Below are 19,398 nucleotides of genomic sequence, written 5' to 3'. Positions count from 1 at the left end.
TCTATACCACTATGAATATGCTTATTAAAGGAAGAAATTGAAATCCCTTCTCTCAAATCATTTAAAAGCAGTTCGCAGGAGTCACCGACACACACATGGGTTCAGTTCCTACCATCACTAGGAAAATGCTTCCAGCAGTTCCTGCCCTGAGGCTATTTTCACACAATGAGCATTTCTGGTCATACAACTCGGCAAGCACCTTCCCTTGCTAGGAAAGCACTTCCACATGTGCTTAACTGCCAGCAAAGCTGAGGACAGCTAAGCGCCTGCTTGTATTGACAGAAACTGCAGATGCATATAGTAGAAAAAAAAATAATAAATCTTCTGTTTCAACAACAAAACCAAGGACATATCTGATCTTCATTAGAGTTTATCTGTTTCAAATGCAGATTAATCAATGGGCCAGGAAGAAACCTCAGGCTCACCTGGCCTGTCCCAAGGGAAATTCTCCAAAGGCTCTGGACTTTGTGGAGCTCCAGCCGCAGGACACCCTGCTCTGTGCTCTGCCACAGCAGATGAAGCCACCACTTCAACATGAAGTAAAGCACTGTGTGTCTGTGCAGTTCTGAAGGCAGAGCCAACATGCACCAAGAACCAGACCTTAGCATGCTTGGGATACAGCATGAGAGCTGCAGAAAACATGCAGGCAATTTCTGGTTCATAACTGTCTATTAGACATGCCTGAACCATGCAGTTCCATCCAGCCTCCTCTGCTTATGTGTCCAGAAAAGCGTTTGGTTCAGGCTGGTTCATACCCCGCAGTTATTATGAAAAACTCCACCTTTTTTCCCCAGACACTGATGAAAGAAGTTTGTATGTAGCATACATATGAATCAATTACTTTGTTGTGTGCTCACAAGGCCACCATAAAGTTCAGAGGAGGCTGACAGAGCGCTGCCCAGAGCAGCTGTGCGTGCCCCATCCCTGGCAGTGCTCAAGGCCAGGCTAGACGGGGCTGGGAGCCACCTGGACTAGTGAAGGTGTCCCTGCCCATGGCAGGTTGGAACTAGATGGTCTTTAAGGTCCCTTTTGACCCAAACTGTTCTATGATTCTATGACTCCCATACAATGGCAGCTCTAGCTCTGTTCATATATGCCTGCATCAACTGAGGGGAAAGTCAAATGCATGTGTGCAGCTGGGAGGGAAAAAATGTCATGGGAGGGGAGGGGAGGGGGGCAGGTAGGGGGAGTGGAGAAAATATCCAAGTTTACAGCACATTTTCAGGCCCCGGGTAAGCAAATTTTAAAGCGCCAACAAATAGCCCTTCATTACCACCACATGAGAGTGCACTGAAGGACCAAACCATGCTTAAGATTTAGCTGTGCACTCATTAGTAGAACACGGGCAGGACACATGCAGGGGGGAAGCACTTACATCAATGAGGTCAGAGACATCGTGGATGTAGTATTTACTGACAGCTGCGTTGGTGGCTGCCAGGTTCAGCAGGTAGTCGTTCCTGGCTTTAGTACATTTCAGCTTGTTTTCAGAATATTTGGCTTGTCTCTGAAAAAGCAAAATGGAATGTCAGAGCACAAACAGGATGCTACTTTCACAGCTTCTCTTGCTGCTGGGCCCCACAGCACCCTGCAGCTTGGGTGTGACGTTAATTAATAAATTTTTTTACAGGGTATGAAACGAGGCACCCTGGCCAGGATGGAGGAGATTGCATCTGAACACCCCTGGTACCGTCAGCCAAGGCACAACGAGCACATTCTGCTCAGATGTACCCCGTGCACCCTGAGCACAGCTGCTCTTCCTTTATCTGTGCAGTTGTGGAGGTTTTGGCATCAATCAAAATTAGAGGGCCAAATTTTCCTCTCAGAAATGCTGATGTACATTTGGACTTGCTCCAGATTTATGCAGCTGTATCAAAGTGGAATCTGGCCCAGAGGCCCAAGCTACAAAATTTAGAACAGGACCCAGAATTCAAAACTGCGTAGGAAAGCAGATGTGCTCAAGATCTGGGGCATTTGCCCAGGCAGACCACTAATCTAAAGGTTTAGCACCAAAGATTAATCCTTCAAAGAAGCATGCTGCTAGACAATGCCCCAAGGTCAACACACGAGCAAACTCGTCCTGGCTCAGGAGGCTATTGCTTTTTCTCCAAAATTAACAGAAAAATTACAGTTTCTGAGATTCTGCGATCTACTGAAGCCAGAAAGGAGTTAAGACCAGCAAAGCCAACTGAATGCTGCACTTTAACTCCCAGAGTCTGCAGCAGAAGAAACACTGTTAATTTATATATCCGACCTTTCCTTGCCTGCCACGAGTCTCTGACGGAACCCTGGGACAGCTATTGTTCACGGCTAAAAGTGCTTTTTTAAAAAATATCAGTCATGAACAAACCACAGCCCCCCGTAGCAGGGGCCTGGGTCTGTATCAGAAAGCATCGCTGTGCCGAGCCAGACACCCTGCCGCGCTGCCCTCCTCAGTGTTCAGCTGGGTCTTGGGTCCCAGCCAGCACATGGCGAAGGCCACCGTGAGGCCGAGCGGCTGGTGTACCAGCACCTCCCACCGCCCATCTCTGCCACGGGCTCTCAGAGCCGTCACCCTCCGAGGCCCCTCCAGCCGCCCTTCCCAGCCCTCCCTCCAGAGACCAGCACAGCAGATGTCATGGGTGGCCATGTGGCTCCCGTGCGGGTCCACCACCCCCTCCAAAGGCTGCGCTGCCTTATGTCCCCCATCCCCATTCGTTGTTGAGCAGCGCCAGCCCGATTTTGAAGCAAATCCTCGCTAGCAGCTAGTTTTGGCACGCCTCCACAGCCAGGAAGCAGCAAAGAGGCTCATCACGGCCGCCTCAGCCTGCCCTTCAGCAACGCACAAGCACACAGGTCGACATCCTCCCTAAGCCCTTCCACAGACAGGGGAGCAGCGGCACAGAAGAAGAGAGGGCTAGAGCCAAGCCCCCAGCCTGGCTCCCCGTCCTTCCCTCTCACCCACCTTCTCCTTCATTTTCTCAATCTTCTTGACAGAGCTGCGCCGCTGAGGTCTGTCCTCATGCCGCAGAAGGTTCACGCTGATGTCCCCCGACTTGTTGAACTGCTTTTCCTCCTGCTTCTCTGCCTCCTTCAGCTTGCTCTCAGCACTGATGCTTTCTGCATGATACATGTGGTAGGTCTTCATCACCTGAGGAAAGAGAAGTTTGTGAGCACCCTGCCCAATGGCCACATGAAGCATCAGTGCACAAGAAGATGACAGCCACGGGCAGCGTGGAGCAGCCTCAGCTGTGCCAGGGCTGTCTGAGGCTACTATGGCATGAAGCGACAACAAAGTGGGAAGGAAAAGCCCCTAAGTGCCCCTGCCCATGGCAGGGGGATGGAACTAGGTGATCTTCAAGGTCCCTTCCAACCCAAACATTTCTATGACTTTATAAAATTAATGCCATCACTAGCCCTATTTCAAAATGGCATAGAACCAGTGTAAGTACCGCTATCCCCATGCAGTCCCTGTTGCAGGGACAGGCTAGGATGTGCCTCCAGCACACACCGGTGTTCAAAGAGCACTGTGCGCCTTCTGCCTACAGGGAAAAGAGACATAACTTCCAGTGCTTTGCAGCTGAGATAAGCGTCTCCATGACGAGAGACTGTGAGGTCAAAGTCAACCTGAAGTCACTTTTGGCCAGACCGCTCTGTTCCCACACTTGCACTTGCTAAGCAAACCCATCAGCATAACCCCTGCTGTACCATCCTGACAGCACACCTCACCTGCAAGGTGGTGGAGCTGTGCTTTCCAAGCAGAAATGCAGTTTGTCTCCTATCACCAGTTAATTCTCCTCTCGCTGCTGTGGGTAAGCAGCGTCAGCGCAGACTGCAGCAGCACCGAGCCCTCTAAGTTCCAGATCACCACCAGTGACTCTGGATAGAGGAGGCTGATCTACTGCCAGGAAAACTCCTGCAGGCAAAACTTCTACCACAGCCTTTCCTTTCAGATACAAAAGCCCAAAGGGCACACTGCGATCATTTTAATGGAGCTGGCAAGAGGAGCACATCTGCTCTTCTTTCTTTATGCCTTTAGTCACGTTGTCCCCTTTCATCATCTCCCTTCAGGATTTGGACGTTGTATTCCCCATTGTCTTGACAAGGCTGGAGATGCCTGACTTCTTGCTGAAGATCAGCCTCACGCACAGTGTCCAGGTACCACTGGCAACAGCACTGGGACAGGATTGCCTCAAGGCCACAGGTTAAAAAGGAGAAGGAACCCACAGATGCAGAGTAACTTTGCATAAGCCTTAATGAAGAAAATACAGGGTTTTCCTGAGCTGCAGTCATCAGCAGGAACCAGGAGTGTTTAACTTGGATGAGGTTAGGCTGAAACATATGATGTCTCCTCTTGCCAAGCACAAGCGTCAGCTGCAAATGAGCTCCAAATGCCGCATCGAAGCATCAACCCAAATGTGCCATCGCTGGGAGTTACAATTTTAAGCAACTGCTTGTGCCTTGTTTCTGAGCTTCTTTATTTAAAAATCCTGCAAATTCTAACATAGATCCAAGACACATTTCAAACTGCAGTTTCTGCAGTGAATGTCACAGGACACACACAAAACAGTTTCTGGGGTTTTCCTAAGAAGAAAGACTAGAGGGCTTCAATAAGTACTCCTCATCTTCGCTGTCTCCATCTTTCTGGGGGAAACGTGAAAAAGAAAAGTCCTGCGCTTCAGTGCAGTCAGGCAGCAATAAGAGAGGTTTCTCCAGCACCCAGAAAGCCTCTAACACAACGCAGCAGCAAACCCCAACAATTAAACAGTGGTCCAAACTGCATTATTTTTGTGAAATCTAAACGTTATGAGACAGTTACCTAACCAGAAAGACTTCAGCACAACTCATCGGTACTCTCTGTCCACCCGCAGCTACACCGCTCTGCCGCCAGCCTGGGGACACGTTGCCATCACCCCTTTTCCCACTGACTCCAGTGGGTCCCGCAGCTGCAAGGGGGGGGGGGACACACCTCAGCAGCCAGAGTGCAGGGCAGGGTGCTGCAAGGGGGGTACCCAGCCCCACTGCGATCTGGTACCTTTGCACAGGCTCTTACTGACTTATTTGCTAATGACTGCAGAAACCTTCCTTAACAAAGGTCCTTTCTCCTCCTCTGTATTTTGTCCCTGCTTGAACCTGAAAAGGTAACACAGGAACCAGGTTTAAAAGTCCTCTGAAAGTCTCTTTAACAAAGCACAAAGGACCTAATTTCCATTAAAATATCTTCCCCAAACTCCAGCATGCATGTTGCTGAAACGTGCTTTAAACAGCTCACTGTGCTGACCAGTTCCTCACCAGCTGCCATGCCACACAGCTCTTGGAAATTCAGGAGATATTTCTGTTTGGTTTAATATCTGCCTTAATTTAATTTTGAATGGGAACTACCTGCACCACACCATCAGCCCTTTGATCCGTGCCTTCTTGGTGCTTGCAATTGAGTCACACTGTCCCTGTCTTACGCTACTGTGTCATACAGAAAAACTGGCACAGCTGCATCCCTGGGATCTCTTCTGCAAATAAGTTAATTAGTTGCAATAGATGAAGAAAAATACATCCCAATGCTCATTAGTTATTTAACAACACAAGTTGTGTCTTCCAATATTAATAACACGTTCTGGGTGAAGGCCATTACCAAAATACCAGCTGTAAATGGCAGTGTTTGCTGTCTTCAGCTAGAAGTGCTTTACATTTCTACGCAGCCCATCATTAAGGTTCTGATCCACCAGAGAAAGCAGACCAAAACTGGGTGACCCACATTAAGCACAGGCTCAGGCCCTCCTGAAGTCAAGGAGACCAAAATACAAGCCCAGCACACAGGGTGAAGCAGAGATGAGCACAGCCGTAGGTGAAAGCCTGCTGAAGACCCCAGCCCCCTCCTCCCTGGATGCAGCCTATGGCTTAGCCTAAGGGACAACCACAGCGCCAGGTCTGAGAAAGGGACAAATCCATCGACTGACATGGGCTCACCTCCACCTCCCGGGTCTTCCAAGGGAGCGTGAAAGCAAACATGCCCTTTTCAGAGAATTTCTACAGAGTGACACAGAGCAACGTATCAACGCGTTTCTACCACGGGATAGTCAGTGACTTCTAGAGCTGGTACTGACAGAAAACACCCGCCATGGAGGGACAGCCTCCCCCTGCAGCGCTCCCCACGGAAAGGGAGAGCTGCCTCCAGCCACTGCTACACAGGGAATGATTATTGCCATTATGTTTAACCTGGGCAATGTATCTGTAGATACTATTCTAATCAATACAATTAATTTCACAGTTATTAATCCTCTTCCATAATACCTCGTGACAAACGATGGCACCAGTTCAAATCACGGCACTTCTATGGACTCCATCGTGCTGCCGTCAGCTACAGCCGTGTCCCTGCATTACGGCAAACAGCCCACACACCCAGCCGCGCGCTGTCAGTGCCACACACGTACGAAATAGAAAGCGCTACCAGAATGGTGCTCTGGCTTTCCTACCCTAATCGTGGCCTGACTTCTTCAGACAGGGATGCATACAATACAGAAAGGGACCAGTGAGCAAAGCAACAGAGAACCTCCGACTTTACGGACTCCAACCTGCTAGCTGTCTGCTGGAGTCTGCACGCAGGAATCAAAACATGAAGCTGGTTTTATTTCACAGCTAAATTTTTTCTGTGCAAAACTGTTCACAAGCAACTCCTATTTCAGAATGAAGTTCATCTACTTCCTTTTTAATTAAAATCAGCATGGTTTGGGGGTTTAGTTCTTTCCACACAGAAAGTTCACAGGGTGACTTGCATCAGAACTTCAACAAGGCTGAATTAAAATCAATTTAGTTATTTTGGCTTAAGTTTCAGATGGTGGGCACCTGAGAAGCCTGTAAAAATTATATTGTTTCCACACAGTGCACAGAATTCCCCTCTTGAAAAGCTTAAAACACAGCCTAGCCTAGCCAGGGCACATGTACGATGGATACAGGGCTTGGCTATAGGCAAAATAAACAGCTTCCTTGCACTGACAGCAGATAAATGACGTTTTACAAGGCATAGCTTGGTGTCCCTTGGGCCAGGGGTCCCTATTCCGTATCTGATTCTGTCAACAGCCACAGCTACTGAATGTGCTACTCCTTGGATACCCAACACGTCGCAATGAAGGCCCGAAGATGTCCCAGAACACCACCAGCATGCTGGACCAACCTGCATGCCAAGCATGCAATTAAGCCTGTTCTACCTGATGTCTCAAGGACAAAACTACTGACTAGAGAGGATCTGGCTTGCACTGAACAGATTTAAGGTGATCTTGTTTGCCCAACCGGACCTGCTTTTTCTTCATGTTTCATCATCATGCCTGAAAAGCGTTGCCTCTTCCCTGCTCCTTCCCAGCCGGATGATGTTATCAGTTTGTTATCTTAGCAGCAAGGTCAGTTCAAAGAAAACATTTCCAGTCTGTTTTGCCATTGAGATACATTGTGCTCAGCGTGGGGGAGCAAAGCTGTGAATGGGGGGAAAGCTCAGCTCCAGTGAAATTCTGCCACAGTCTCTATGCTCTTCCTTGGCCAACTGCATGTGCTTCAGACCTCAGCATGCTTCTGATCCTCAAGCTGATCTATCCACATCCCTCAGGTGATGCTCCTGTCCTGTGTTTGGGTTCTGGGTAGACCGGCCCACAGGTATTAAGGTCAGCCCAGCCCTTGTTAGCCTTTCCTTGTTTTGCATCTGTCATACTGCTGTTGTAATCAATCTTAATTAGTCACCACCACTAACACAGCTTGTAACATTCAACCATCAACAGCACACTCCCAAACCTCACACAGGCTTTTTAATCCAACCTGGCTGTCCACCCACACTGCAGGTCTCACAAAAAATGAATCCTTCAACAACCAATGCAGAAACAAACCTGTTAAGAGAAAATTTATGGCAGAAATTTCAAATAGTATCATTCATGCTCTGTTGTTCAGGCCTATTTTTCAAAAAGATGGAATAAAATAATTGTTTAGGAATAAACTTACTGCAGTGTTATTTATGTACCAGTAACAGATGCAACCAAAGAAAGCAAATACATCGCCTCAATTTTCCAACGTAAGACTGACTTTATATTGCTTTGTTGATACTAAACCTCAAATAAAATACCAAAAAACAAATCCAATTGCTACGGGGCAAAAGACAAGCAACACAAAGACTTTTACTGCCCAACTATGAAAACCTGCTTGAAGAGCAACTTCTGAATAGCAGTGTAGGATTTCACCTGGAGGCACAGAGGCAGCTCGGCAACCAAAGTGCTCCTTGGAGCAGGGAGCTGAAGCTGGTAACACGCAAGCTAAAAGTTTTATGTGTTCCTCAGCAGCGGGTCATGTTCAGCCATCATCCACAGGCCACCAGCCTCAGAGAAGCGGGTCAGGTTTCAGCCACAAATTAGCTGCCAACACGGAGCACAGCTGCTGGGCCATTAGTGCCTGGCAGAAAGCACCAGCCAGGAGAAAGCTGAAAGGCGCCTAAAGGCAACACGGCATAGGAGCCTAGCAGGTGAGAGCGTTACTGCCACCAGGCATCACACCGGATCATGCCCAAAACAACTCCATTGATGCTGCAGTGAAGCTGCCGAGAGGGCACGGTGTGGCCGCAGCAGCCCCTCACGGCAGGGTCACCGGGAGATCTTCCTCTGCTGCCGTCAACACCTGTGACGAGTGAAAGGTTCCTCACAAACGCAAGAGGAATGAACAGGCTGCACCACGGGACGGCAGGACGGAGAGCAAGCCTCCGCAAGTCACTGCCACCTTGAATGGGCATTTTGTTCTAACAAATGATGTTGCTTGCGCTCCCCTTGCTGCACAGGCTAGGCATGGGTAGGATCAGCTCATTACTCACCGTGTAAAGCTCGTTGGTGACTTTCAGGAGTTCTTCATGCATCTGTAAGCCAATCTCCTTACTCTGGAAGACAAAAAGAAGAGTTGAGACTCCATTACACTCACAACGTGCAGTTTTGAAAGGAAAGTCTATTTTGGAGGGAAGAGTAAAACTGTATGACTTCCAAATACTCCTCGCTTGGAACACCCCCAGTGCACCGTGGCTCCAGAGGACCTCACACCACTCAAAGGGCTTCAAACTCCAGAAATAGGCAGGAGGCATGGAAAGAGGGAATGGGATCCCTACAAATGCCCGGTTCAATCTCAGGAAGAAGAAACAAGGTGACAGGTTTTCTCCCCCTGACTAGCTGATCAAATGTACGCTGAAGGTGCCCCGTGCTGCCAGAGTACTGGTACAGGACACCATGGTGCCAGGAAAGGGGACAAAGGCTGGGGACACCGGCAAGCTGGTAGGACAGGGAAGCAGTGAACTGCTCTCTTCTTTTCTTAAACTGAGTGGCCAACCTCATCCTGGCCAAGCCAGAAGTACTTGTCCCCAGCACGTCCACCCCGTCCCCAAGCGGACCCTGTTAATCCCAGCAGAGGCTTTCACACCCATCCTGCAGACAGCAAAACCACAGCAACCTCTCGCAGACCTGTGAGGTTTTTCTTTCCACCCTTCAGCTGACAATGGAGGGGGTGGACCTTGGCAGCGCAACCAGCTTCTGGTAATGCCCCTCTCAAATACCTTCTGCCCCCTCAGAGATGTGACCTCTCCTGGCTCCCCTACTGAAGGCGAGACTTGCCATTCTTCGCTCTGCAGTGCAGTTAACAAAACCACGTACTTTTTAATTCTGGGTATTATTTTAGAAAACAAAACGGCCCCGCAGCATGAGAAATGCCCCAGGGGCCTTATGTGCACCACTTCAGAAATCCTGTCTAAGATCCTTCCTGCTCCAGGAGCTGAAAAGACATCATCAACAGGGCTGCCAATCCACATCTGGGCTCCGTTTTTTCCATTTCTAAACATTAAAACAAAAATACAGATGGCTGCCTCTTCCAATCTGCCTGTGACAATGAAGTTTAAAAGTAAATTGGTATTTTGATTTCCTTTAATTTTCTACAAATCCTTAACAAAATAAAATGCGTGATTATAAACATGAACACATTCAGTACAGTAAATCCTCATGCTATTTCAGAATTGCTGCATTTTTGTTTGAGGTCGACGTTTGTCCATGGATCACCCAACCTGGGTTTCAGAGACCATGATGAAGAATATCACGCAATTTATTTACCCTGCAAACAGACAGGGATGAATCTAGAATTACAGACAATATTGTTTTGCCTTTCCACTGGCAGGATTTACCTCCAGCCCGTAGCCAACTCACTGTGTGGACCTGACATGTAACGCCCTCCCCCCCATTCTGGGGACTTGTTTCACATTAAGCCTGGCAGAGTGCACAGAAGCTGGGCCCGCTCCATAGCTGGTAGCGTTTTACAGCTTGACTGCCTATTTTTCAACAAAACCTGCATTACTGGATGTGGGTAAGCGGCCGCTGCATTCTCCACACTGAGCTGGCTGTGCTAGTGCTACATTAGCTACCCTAACTCACATTATACAATAAACACCTGTGAGTACACAAATCACTTAGATTTGCATTCTCCAGGCATACAGTATCACCTGTCCGTCTGCCTCGATTTCACAGATTCATTAAAGACACCCGCTGCTGGACTTGCAACTTCCAATCAACTTTCATACTTCAGAACAAAGATTACCAGGGCTTCCCAGCCCCTGCCCCAGCCCTTCACCTTTTAGGTTTACCCTGACCATGACCCACGCTCCCCAATTTGTCTTCAGTAGCCCCTTTTAACTATTCTCACGTGAGTGAACCAAAGTACCTCTCAAAATGGACATTTTATTACAAAACAGCAACACCATCGTTATATAATAAAGTTTCCGATTCCACCACCGCAACAGCCAAAGTTCAGCGAGCTTAGGGGAAAGCTCACCGCGAGTGTGAAAACTCACGGCATCTTCCTCCATCCACCCCCCTCCTGTCTGCTGAAATCCTGTCACCAGTTTGTTTGCAGCTTCCCTGCCAGGCAGGATGAAGCGGATCCAGTTGCCTACCTCCCACAGCATGAACGCGGCATTTCACGGGAGAGCTGCAGCTCGGCAAGCCACTGAACGTTTCAGCTTGGCTGCAGATCAAGTCGCTCCCACTCAGAAATCCAGTGGTTGGATGCTACCGTAGATGTGCATGCACTGCTTTCCTGCCTCCCTTGTAATTACACCCCAAATCTGTCTGTGGAACTTTCTTGGCTAGGAAACATTTATTATAGCTTGAAGATGTGTTTAAGTATAGACATCCCCTCCAAAAAAAAAAAAAAAAAAAAAAAAACCAACACCACACCAAAAACAAACCATCAAACCAAAAAAAACTGAGCAGCTTCTTTCAGATTTCCTCAAATAACTCCATGAATTTGTGCACACAGTCAGGGAAAACATCCTGTCAGCTTCTTGGCTGGATGGCTAAAGAAGCCCACGACACAGAGAGGTATTCTAATTAAAGCTAGCTGGACAACCTACATAGATGAAAAGTTTTCATCTTCAGAAGCACAACTGATGCACACTGCTCCCATTCCGCCATCAGTGAGGTGCCAAGGAGATGCTGAGTACCAGAAGGTGCTAAGTACCCACCACCACCTGGGAACCTCTGCTGGAAACCCCAGTCCTCCTCCCCTCCCTGCCAACACGGGCAGTTGTCAGCTGGTCTTGCAAACCTCACTGTGGCTTGCTAACAAGCCAGATAGCTATTAAAAGCATGTATCCCTCCAGAACGCGAGTTATTAAAGTCAAGGTCTGCAAGCGGGGGTCTCGGAGCCCAGATGTCCCCAGCCTGCAGGAGCTCAGAGCCGTGCATAACCCCTCCAGGGTGACCCTGCTGCCACACGCAGCCCGGGCGCCACACCGAGCCCCCTGGCTGAGGGAGGACAGGCTTGTGGGGCAGCCATGGCCCAGACCCAGCTGCAGCTCTCGCCTCTGCTCCAGGGTTCCTGTGCAGCAGGGGGGAAGCCCACAAAGCCGTAATTTTCAAACCTAATTTTAGACTCCTAAATAGAGCAACAAAAAAATGGCTCAGTGGTCAGCAGCATTCCCCTGAGTTACACTGACACAGCAGGACCACAGGTGGATAAGACATTTAAAGACCCATTTGCTTTACAGACACCCTAAAACAAACACCCCGCATCCTGCTGGTGGAGACCAAAATGGTCTCCAGCACCGTCAAGTCCCCCAGCATCCATCCAAGAGGGCAGTGTCCAACCTCGTGATGCTGGCGCCTCTTTTGAACGCAGGCAGGTGAGAAGCTGAAGGACTCTCCTCCGCGTTTGCTGCCTCCCCTTTTTTTAACAGGGAAATTACATTTGTGTGCTTACAGGAGACAATGCCAAAATGTCATCCGAGTTCCTTGGTACCATCCGCAAAACCCAAGCTCCAATTTGCAGCTTGTTTTACGCCTCCCATTCCTACTAAAAAACACAGTTGCTTGCTGGGATTGCAACAGCTTCAGCCTAGTAGGTTTATGAGAATTCCTGCCTCTGCAAAGTAAGCGGAAGAAGCAACACAGACTACTGGCAACAAAGAATGCTTATTTTAAAGACAAAGAAAACTCCCTTCCGGACACCACTTCTTCATTAAATCTCCATCCAGGACACTGCAGTATGGGGCATAATTAAATTCACTGTCATGGAACGTAATTAAATCTCACACTAGGCAATAATGCAGCACAGTTATTTCGGACATAGCAATGCTCTGTCTCAAACATGTAATTTCCTGTATTCCATACTTGGAAGAAGCAGCAAACTTCTTTCCTTCTGCCACAGCAGGGGAGGTAAAAGGGGAGAAACCTGCTCGGCCCAGGGGGGCCAGCGGTGTGTCCCTCGCCCAGGTTGTGCCTCTGCCAGGAGGACGTGCTGCAAGATTTCATGGTGACAGAGACTCACTCCAACAACAGATCAAGCTAGATCTCTGCAGTGACGTATCTTAGCATCTCCATTTATTCCCTGCCTATTAGCAACATTAACACACTTGCCTTGATCACCTCCTCCTGCGCCAGGAATGCAACTCACGCTGGAAGCTCCAGGGAAATCTGCACAATTGAGTTTTCTTCCTCTACTCATTAGCAAGGCTCACCAGCCTGCCAGAGCAGGCAGGGAGGCTGGCTGTTCATTTCAGCCACACAGGCTAAGCTGCACACCAGGGATGCTTGGGTAGAGGACGCTGGTCCCCTGCGCTGCCCATGGAGCTCCCCAACCTACCTGCAGGTCTCCACCGCAGCACCTCTTCGCAGAAGCTCTGCAATACCCTTAAACATCTGCACAGCTCTGCAATCCTCTGTGACGGGGCACCATTCCTCAACTCAAGCAAGCAGCATTCCATCTCCGGGTCCTACATTTCCCCGGAAAGCTTCTGCTGGGAAAGAGGAGACAATACCACAGAGGCCACATGCTCCCTGCATCTCACATTTCTGACCCAAGCTCAGCCTACCACATCTACCTCAATGTCAGTGTCAAGGCCTGGCAGTGAGTAGGGGGAATTAAAAAAAATCTCTCCCTTGTAGGTCTCTTCTCCCAGGTAACAAACAGTAGGACAGGAGGAAACGGCCTCAAGTTGTGCCAGGAGAGGTTTAGATTGGATATCAGGAAAAATTTCTTTATTGAAAGGGTGGTCAAGCACTGGAAGAGGCTGCCCAGGGAGGTGGTGGGGTCACCACCCCTGAAGGTGTTTAAAAAACATGTAGATGCGGTACTTAGGGACGTGGGTTAGTGGTGGACTTGGCCGTGCTGGTTAATGGTTGGACCTGATGTCTTTTCCAACCTAACTGATTCTGTGATTCTAAATCGCAGCCCACCTCCAGAGCCAGTCCCAGTGGCAGCCATGCTGAAGAACCAGGAAGAGGAGCTGGAGAGTCAAACCCGATTTCTACTCCTGAGCTCCTGCAGCTCCGTACTCCCACTCAAACCACCACCTTTCAAGTCATGTGTGACACCACGGCAGACTGCGAGGAGGAGCTGCAGGCTGAGCCACCACCAAAACCAAGCCACCCAGAGCTGCTCAGAACGGCACCCCGCTCCTGGGCTCTTCAAAGCAGGCTGCGCTCAGAAAGCTTCCCCTGGCTTGGCCGGCTGCTCCCGGCACCTGTGGATGCTTTTCTGATGAAAAACATCTTGGGCATCAACTGTGCGACCCAGCATGCCAAGGCAAACAGAAGAAGAGAAATAACAAAGGTTGTCCCAGCACTGACTGGCTGCAGCCTGGCATCTGCCATGTCCTGCCTGCAGCTGAGCTACCCGTGCGTGCTGCGAGGAACCAGGAGAGCTGAAACTCGCCCAGCCAAGGCAGGCAGTAGCACAGACCAGAGGGCATTTCGGACACACCCATCTCCCCATATGAGTCCAGAGAACCAACGCAAATACACAGCAGAAATCTGAAGGAGAAGCAGCAGCAACCCATCTCTCATGTCTTGTACCAAGAGGTTCAGAGCAGGTGACATGAGGACTTCTCGGCCCATTTTTAACCATGCTGGCCACGTACCCCAAAGGTGCCCATGACCACCTCTCTAGCAACACCATGGCAAAGATTCATGTTTCTCTCTCAGCCTGGATACACAGCTCCTGTCTTCCAGATGACATTGTGCCCGACTCAAAAATCTCTCTGCAGAAATTTATTACCCTGCTCTGGAGAACAGCAGTTTCTGTGCAGCAAGAAGCTGTACCCACTGGAGGACAATGGCCCTCTGTCACCATAACTATAACCAGCCAGTGCAACAAGTAAATGGTATCATTATTGGGTCTTTTTATAAAAATGCTGGGACACATTTAATATCCCCACGGGCTTCTCCTTCACTGTAACAGCCATCAGCAACACAGCCCCCAGCTTTGGTATCGCTAATGAAAGGTGTTGGTCTTGGGTCTCTAGGCTCCAGCAAACTCTCACTTATGAAAATTGCCATATATATATCGTGGCTTCAGATTAGAGGGTCACAAAGCAAGGCCAGGGAAGGACAGAAAAGGAATGGGGAAAAAAAGATAACACATCACTGGATGGGAACAACTGCCCATTTTGTAACAAAAGTATTATCAAAGTCCAAATCCAGACTTGGCTTACATTTTGTGAGTGGTTCCTGCCTTTACAAATACGAATTACAAGCATCTCTCCATGCTCTGCCCTGAGACCACCTTCCGATGAATCCCACAGTTCAGCGCATATTTTCTGCAGCTATTCAAGAAGGAGACAAGTTTCCACAGTTATAATTGGGATTCCTTTGGACGCGATTCAAAAATACCTGAAAGGCCAACAAAGGGGCTGTGGATTGCTGAACTGACATCCACCACCATGCTTAAACACAAGCGATGCCAAGACTGCCTATAGACTCTCCTGCAGACAGGCAGGTTTCTTCTTGTCAGAGTCCTCGGGAGTCTCTGCTCCTAAATCTGCACTACCTGTGACAGTCCTGGGGGACATGGCACCGTCACAGAGCAAAGCAACTCCCCACCAGCTCCTATCCCTAGAAGATGCCTTCTGTGCCCCAAGGGGCCAGGTTGTGCCAGCCAGACTCCTCGCATCACCCGCGGTGCTGGTCTTGCAGTACTGCACCCTTACACCACAAATCCACTGCTGCTGCCCGACCCCAGCCCAGCGCACCTCATGCAGTATCAACGCAAGTGTCATAACACAGAGGTGCTCTGTCCCTCGATGCCACCAAGCACAGAGGCAGTGTGTATGTGTTGGGAGGGAAGGAGCGGAAAGAAAAACAACAGGATTTGAGATGCAAGCGTGCCATGGATTTGCAGGGGATTAACGGTGTTTTCTGCTCTGTTCCCATCAATTCCTAACTTGATTTATTTTTTGACTGCTAGTGAGCGCTGAGATGGCATGCTTGGAGCCTGGTATTTTAACCCTACCATGCCATCCCAAATTTAGTACACCCAAGTTGGAAAGTTGCTTTTCCTTACGTGCATCACTTAACATTTGCCTATATATGATCATATACACGACTTTATTACCAAATTACTAACACCCATAGTCACAAAAATATGCTTACATACTCAACATGCACATAACTGTATGTGCGCATTAAAGGCACTGTTGCATATATTTTATAGAAACACATGCTTCTTATTTAAAAGTTGTTGCTTCTGTATTTAATTCCTCTATCTGCCAATTTCAGGGATTCAATCCCCATATCTTCTTTTATATTTTCATTACAAGCTTTACCCATTTCCTTTCTTGGATTTGCTGGGGTTTTTCAAACTATGACTTAGGGCCTACAGTTTCATTTTTTAAAATTTTCAATACTGATTTTTTTCAGCTTATTCTAGTTATCTGTTCTCCTGGGATTCCAGGCTATTTCTGCATCTCAGGACCACTTTACTAACGACTTCTCCTCCCTCAACAAACATGCATACTTTTGACCAATAATGTTTCACAGCTAAAATGCTATTATTCCCCTAAATACATCAAGTTTCTCCTTTTTGAGTCTGCTGAGCCAAACGATTGGCTCAGACACTGAATGTATGTTGCCCGCAATGCCTATGGACAACCAAAGTGGGTCCACCAAGTTCAGTGATGCACATCGATCTTATCAACATAACACCTGGCTGGCTTGATAAAGTCTCTTTGGTTCTGTGTTAAAATCTTCAGAGTGGAGTTTAAAATCTTGGCTGCAGGAAGTATCCCATTTCCACCCCACCAAACCTCACCAAAAGCCCAAACACTATCATCACCGTCCCAAGGAGCCAGCCCTTGCCAAGTCCCCTGCAGACTTCTGCACCTTGCAGTTCAGCTGGACTCCCCGAGGGCTGCAGCCTGCTCTTCCCCATCACACAACCACTGGGGATATTAAAAAGAAATGGACCATGAGAGGAGGGGTTGCAATCTCCTCCTTCTCACTTTCAAAGGTAACAAAATGCCACCAATTAAGCCAAAAATGAAGTAATCCACTAGCAGAAGATGGCAAACTCCCCGACCCAAGCGTCACCAGCCTTATAGCTGAGCCACAAGCCGCAGCTCCCGCCGCAGGAGAGACACAAGCCCCTCTGTGGCGGAGAGGGCACGGCTTCCCTGGGAGCAGTGCACCAGCCTCGGGCACCGCTGCCGTTCAGAGCAGCAGCCACAAAGCTGTCCTGTCACCAAACACAGCCACAGCAGGGACCCCAGCCCACCACAACAGATTTGCCAATGATTCAAGAAATGTAACCTCACTTCTCCTCTACCTCTGAGATTCAGCTTGCACCTCCCATAAGCCCTGCTGCTGAGGGCCCGTGCAAGCCATCCCTGCCCTCAGCTGAGCCAAGGTCAGGTGTGGAGCTGGCTCAGTTAAATGTCTTCAACTCAGACACTAAAGCCCAATCCCCACCAGCCGCAGCCGTAGGTGTGCCTGAGCGATGCACAGCCAAACCCCAGGGACCACGCGCTGCTGGTCAGCAGGAGGGCAAAACACTTTGGTGGAGATGCACAAAACACAACGCCCCAATTTACCGATGAACAATCCCCACTGCTGCCAAGCACATCCAGGGAAGCAGAGGGGAGAAGCAGCTCAGCACCCAGTCTGTCTCGGCAGATTACCACCGCACTCGCTTCTTAGTTATGTGCATCCTCATACCCCAGATTATTTTGTCCCTGCTTCTTCGCTGAGATTGTTTACATTTACATAATGAAACACAAAACCTTGCAGTTCCTCCCTGTACCCACAGCATGTCACAACCCATTAATAAATTCTAGATTGAAGGAATTAAAAGTGACATCTCTGGAAAAAAAAAAAAGTTACCCTAATTTACCATCAAAGAGCAATCTACAACAAAACCAAACAGCTGAAGCACAACTGCAGATGTCTTTAACCCTTCTGGAGCCTGTTTATTTGCTGAATGGTCCTGTAGAGTACAGTCTCCCCAGGAGCAGAGATTCAAGCATTTTACTCATCATACCCAAAACCAGATCAGCTAAAATAGTGGAAGATCCCTCCTCTGAGCAGTCTTGTGCCAGCTGCAAGGCTGGCCTGGGTGTCCTAAAGCCTTTTACCAGGATGCTCACGTTCCCACACGTGTGCCTCGGGCTTCTCGCCAAACACTGCTGCCAAGCGGGAGGCGCAGCCCCAGACCTCTTTTGGACACAGGGTGCAATAGGTTAAAACAACTAAACAACCTGAATATCCTCAGATGAGACAGCCTCCCTATCCACATTAAGGGCAAATGATGACAGAAGATAAGCTTTTCCTATGATCTATCTGAGCATTATTTTCTGGGACAGTGAGTTCTGCTACAATTTAAACCTCAAGGGACAAATGCGAGTGAAATCACAGATCGCAACCCTATTGTTGTAAAGCCCCCTTTGATTAAAAGCAGGTGCTGGCTTCTGCAGGCTGCAGATGGAGCCAGGGCTACTTCACCTCTCCTGGAAGAAGACAGGGGAGGGAGAAACAAGGAGCAAGAATTTCTGTTAAGTGTTGTGCCTTAAAAGTTGAAATTTAAATTCAAAAAAGAGGAGGAAGGGAGAGGGGGAGGGACTAAGGAAAAGCAAACACAAAGAAATAATTCTGCTGAAAGATTAAATACTTTATCATCTTGTCCTGGCCGTGGATTGACCTGCTACAAAAAAAAAAAAAAAAAAAAAAAAAAAACAACAACACAACACACCCCAAAAAACCCTGAACACTTCAAACACTCTGTTTATGTCCTTGTTTGAGCACTGACTGGATTTGTCATATGGTTCAAAGTGAGACATACCATTTTGCAGACCTAGGAATGCTAACCAGAAGGATAGTCTTAATACAAATCTCAAAAGAGGGTTCAGAGTAAAATGCAAATGGGAGGGAGATTTTGAGACAGACTTACAAGAGAACTGACACATCCCAAAATTGTCCAATTTCTGGAGGCCAGAAGGACAGGAAAAGGGATGATGTCCCACATCAGATCAGCAAATATAATCCTGACCTTGCAGTTTAATTTCTAGTTCAGATCTATAAACTAGAGGAAAATAGCCATAAAAATATCACATCAAATTTACTCTCCAGCTGGGCTAAAATTTCAAAATAACCACTGCTTGGAGAGCCCTTCTCCTGTTTGGAGAGGCAGCCATCCCAGTGGGCTCACCCACTCACTCACTGCGGTTCTCCAGCCACCCCTGTTGAAAACAAGCAACAGAAATTAAGGAAAACGTAGGAGCCATACAGCCAGGCGAAAGGTCCACGGTATCCCTGAGGGCAGCCATTAGCAAGTGCCCAGAGGTGGAAGAAAAGGGTCAGCGATGCCACTGAGCACACCCATGCTGTGACGCTGTGTCCCCTGCGGAGCCTGGCTTCATATCTGTCCAGCTGCACAAGGACTCAGGTTACACACCTGGCTTTCAAAAGCATGGTACGAGGCAACAAACAGGTAGCATTACCCATAATATTACAAATGTAATATAATATAGATAGTATTAAGGATGTTAAAAAGTCTTTCCTTTGTACCGTCTCTTCCTGCCTGGTGCCTGCTGACCACCCATGGCTTACATTAGCAGGCACAACGAGGTCCTTACTCCCAACTCAATACCTACAAACTGCTGTG

General features: G+C 48.4%; 1 protein-coding gene across 4 annotated transcripts in view; it reads right to left on the bottom strand.

The window, feature by feature from the left end:
• SRGAP3 (SLIT-ROBO Rho GTPase activating protein 3) overlaps positions 1–19,398 on the bottom strand; it is a 127,901-nt gene that overhangs the window by 39,816 nt on the left and 68,687 nt on the right. For all 4 annotated transcript variants that reach the window (XM_040591568.1, XM_040591569.1, XM_040591571.1 and 1 more), the window contains exons 4-6: positions 8,813–8,875; positions 2,942–3,127; positions 1,376–1,504 (exon numbers count right to left, since the gene is read on the bottom strand). In XM_040591568.1, the coding sequence (XP_040447502.1) occupies positions 1,376–1,504; positions 2,942–3,127; positions 8,813–8,875 (378 nt within the window). The remainder of the gene's footprint in view (positions 1–1,375; positions 1,505–2,941; positions 3,128–8,812; positions 8,876–19,398) is intronic.

Source organism: Falco naumanni, chromosome 4, assembly GCF_017639655.2.
Source record: "Falco naumanni isolate bFalNau1 chromosome 4, bFalNau1.pat, whole genome shotgun sequence".
In the NCBI taxonomy this organism is placed as follows: Eukaryota; Metazoa; Chordata; class Aves; order Falconiformes; family Falconidae; genus Falco; species Falco naumanni.
This window is presented reverse-complemented; position numbering and strand designations above follow the sequence as displayed.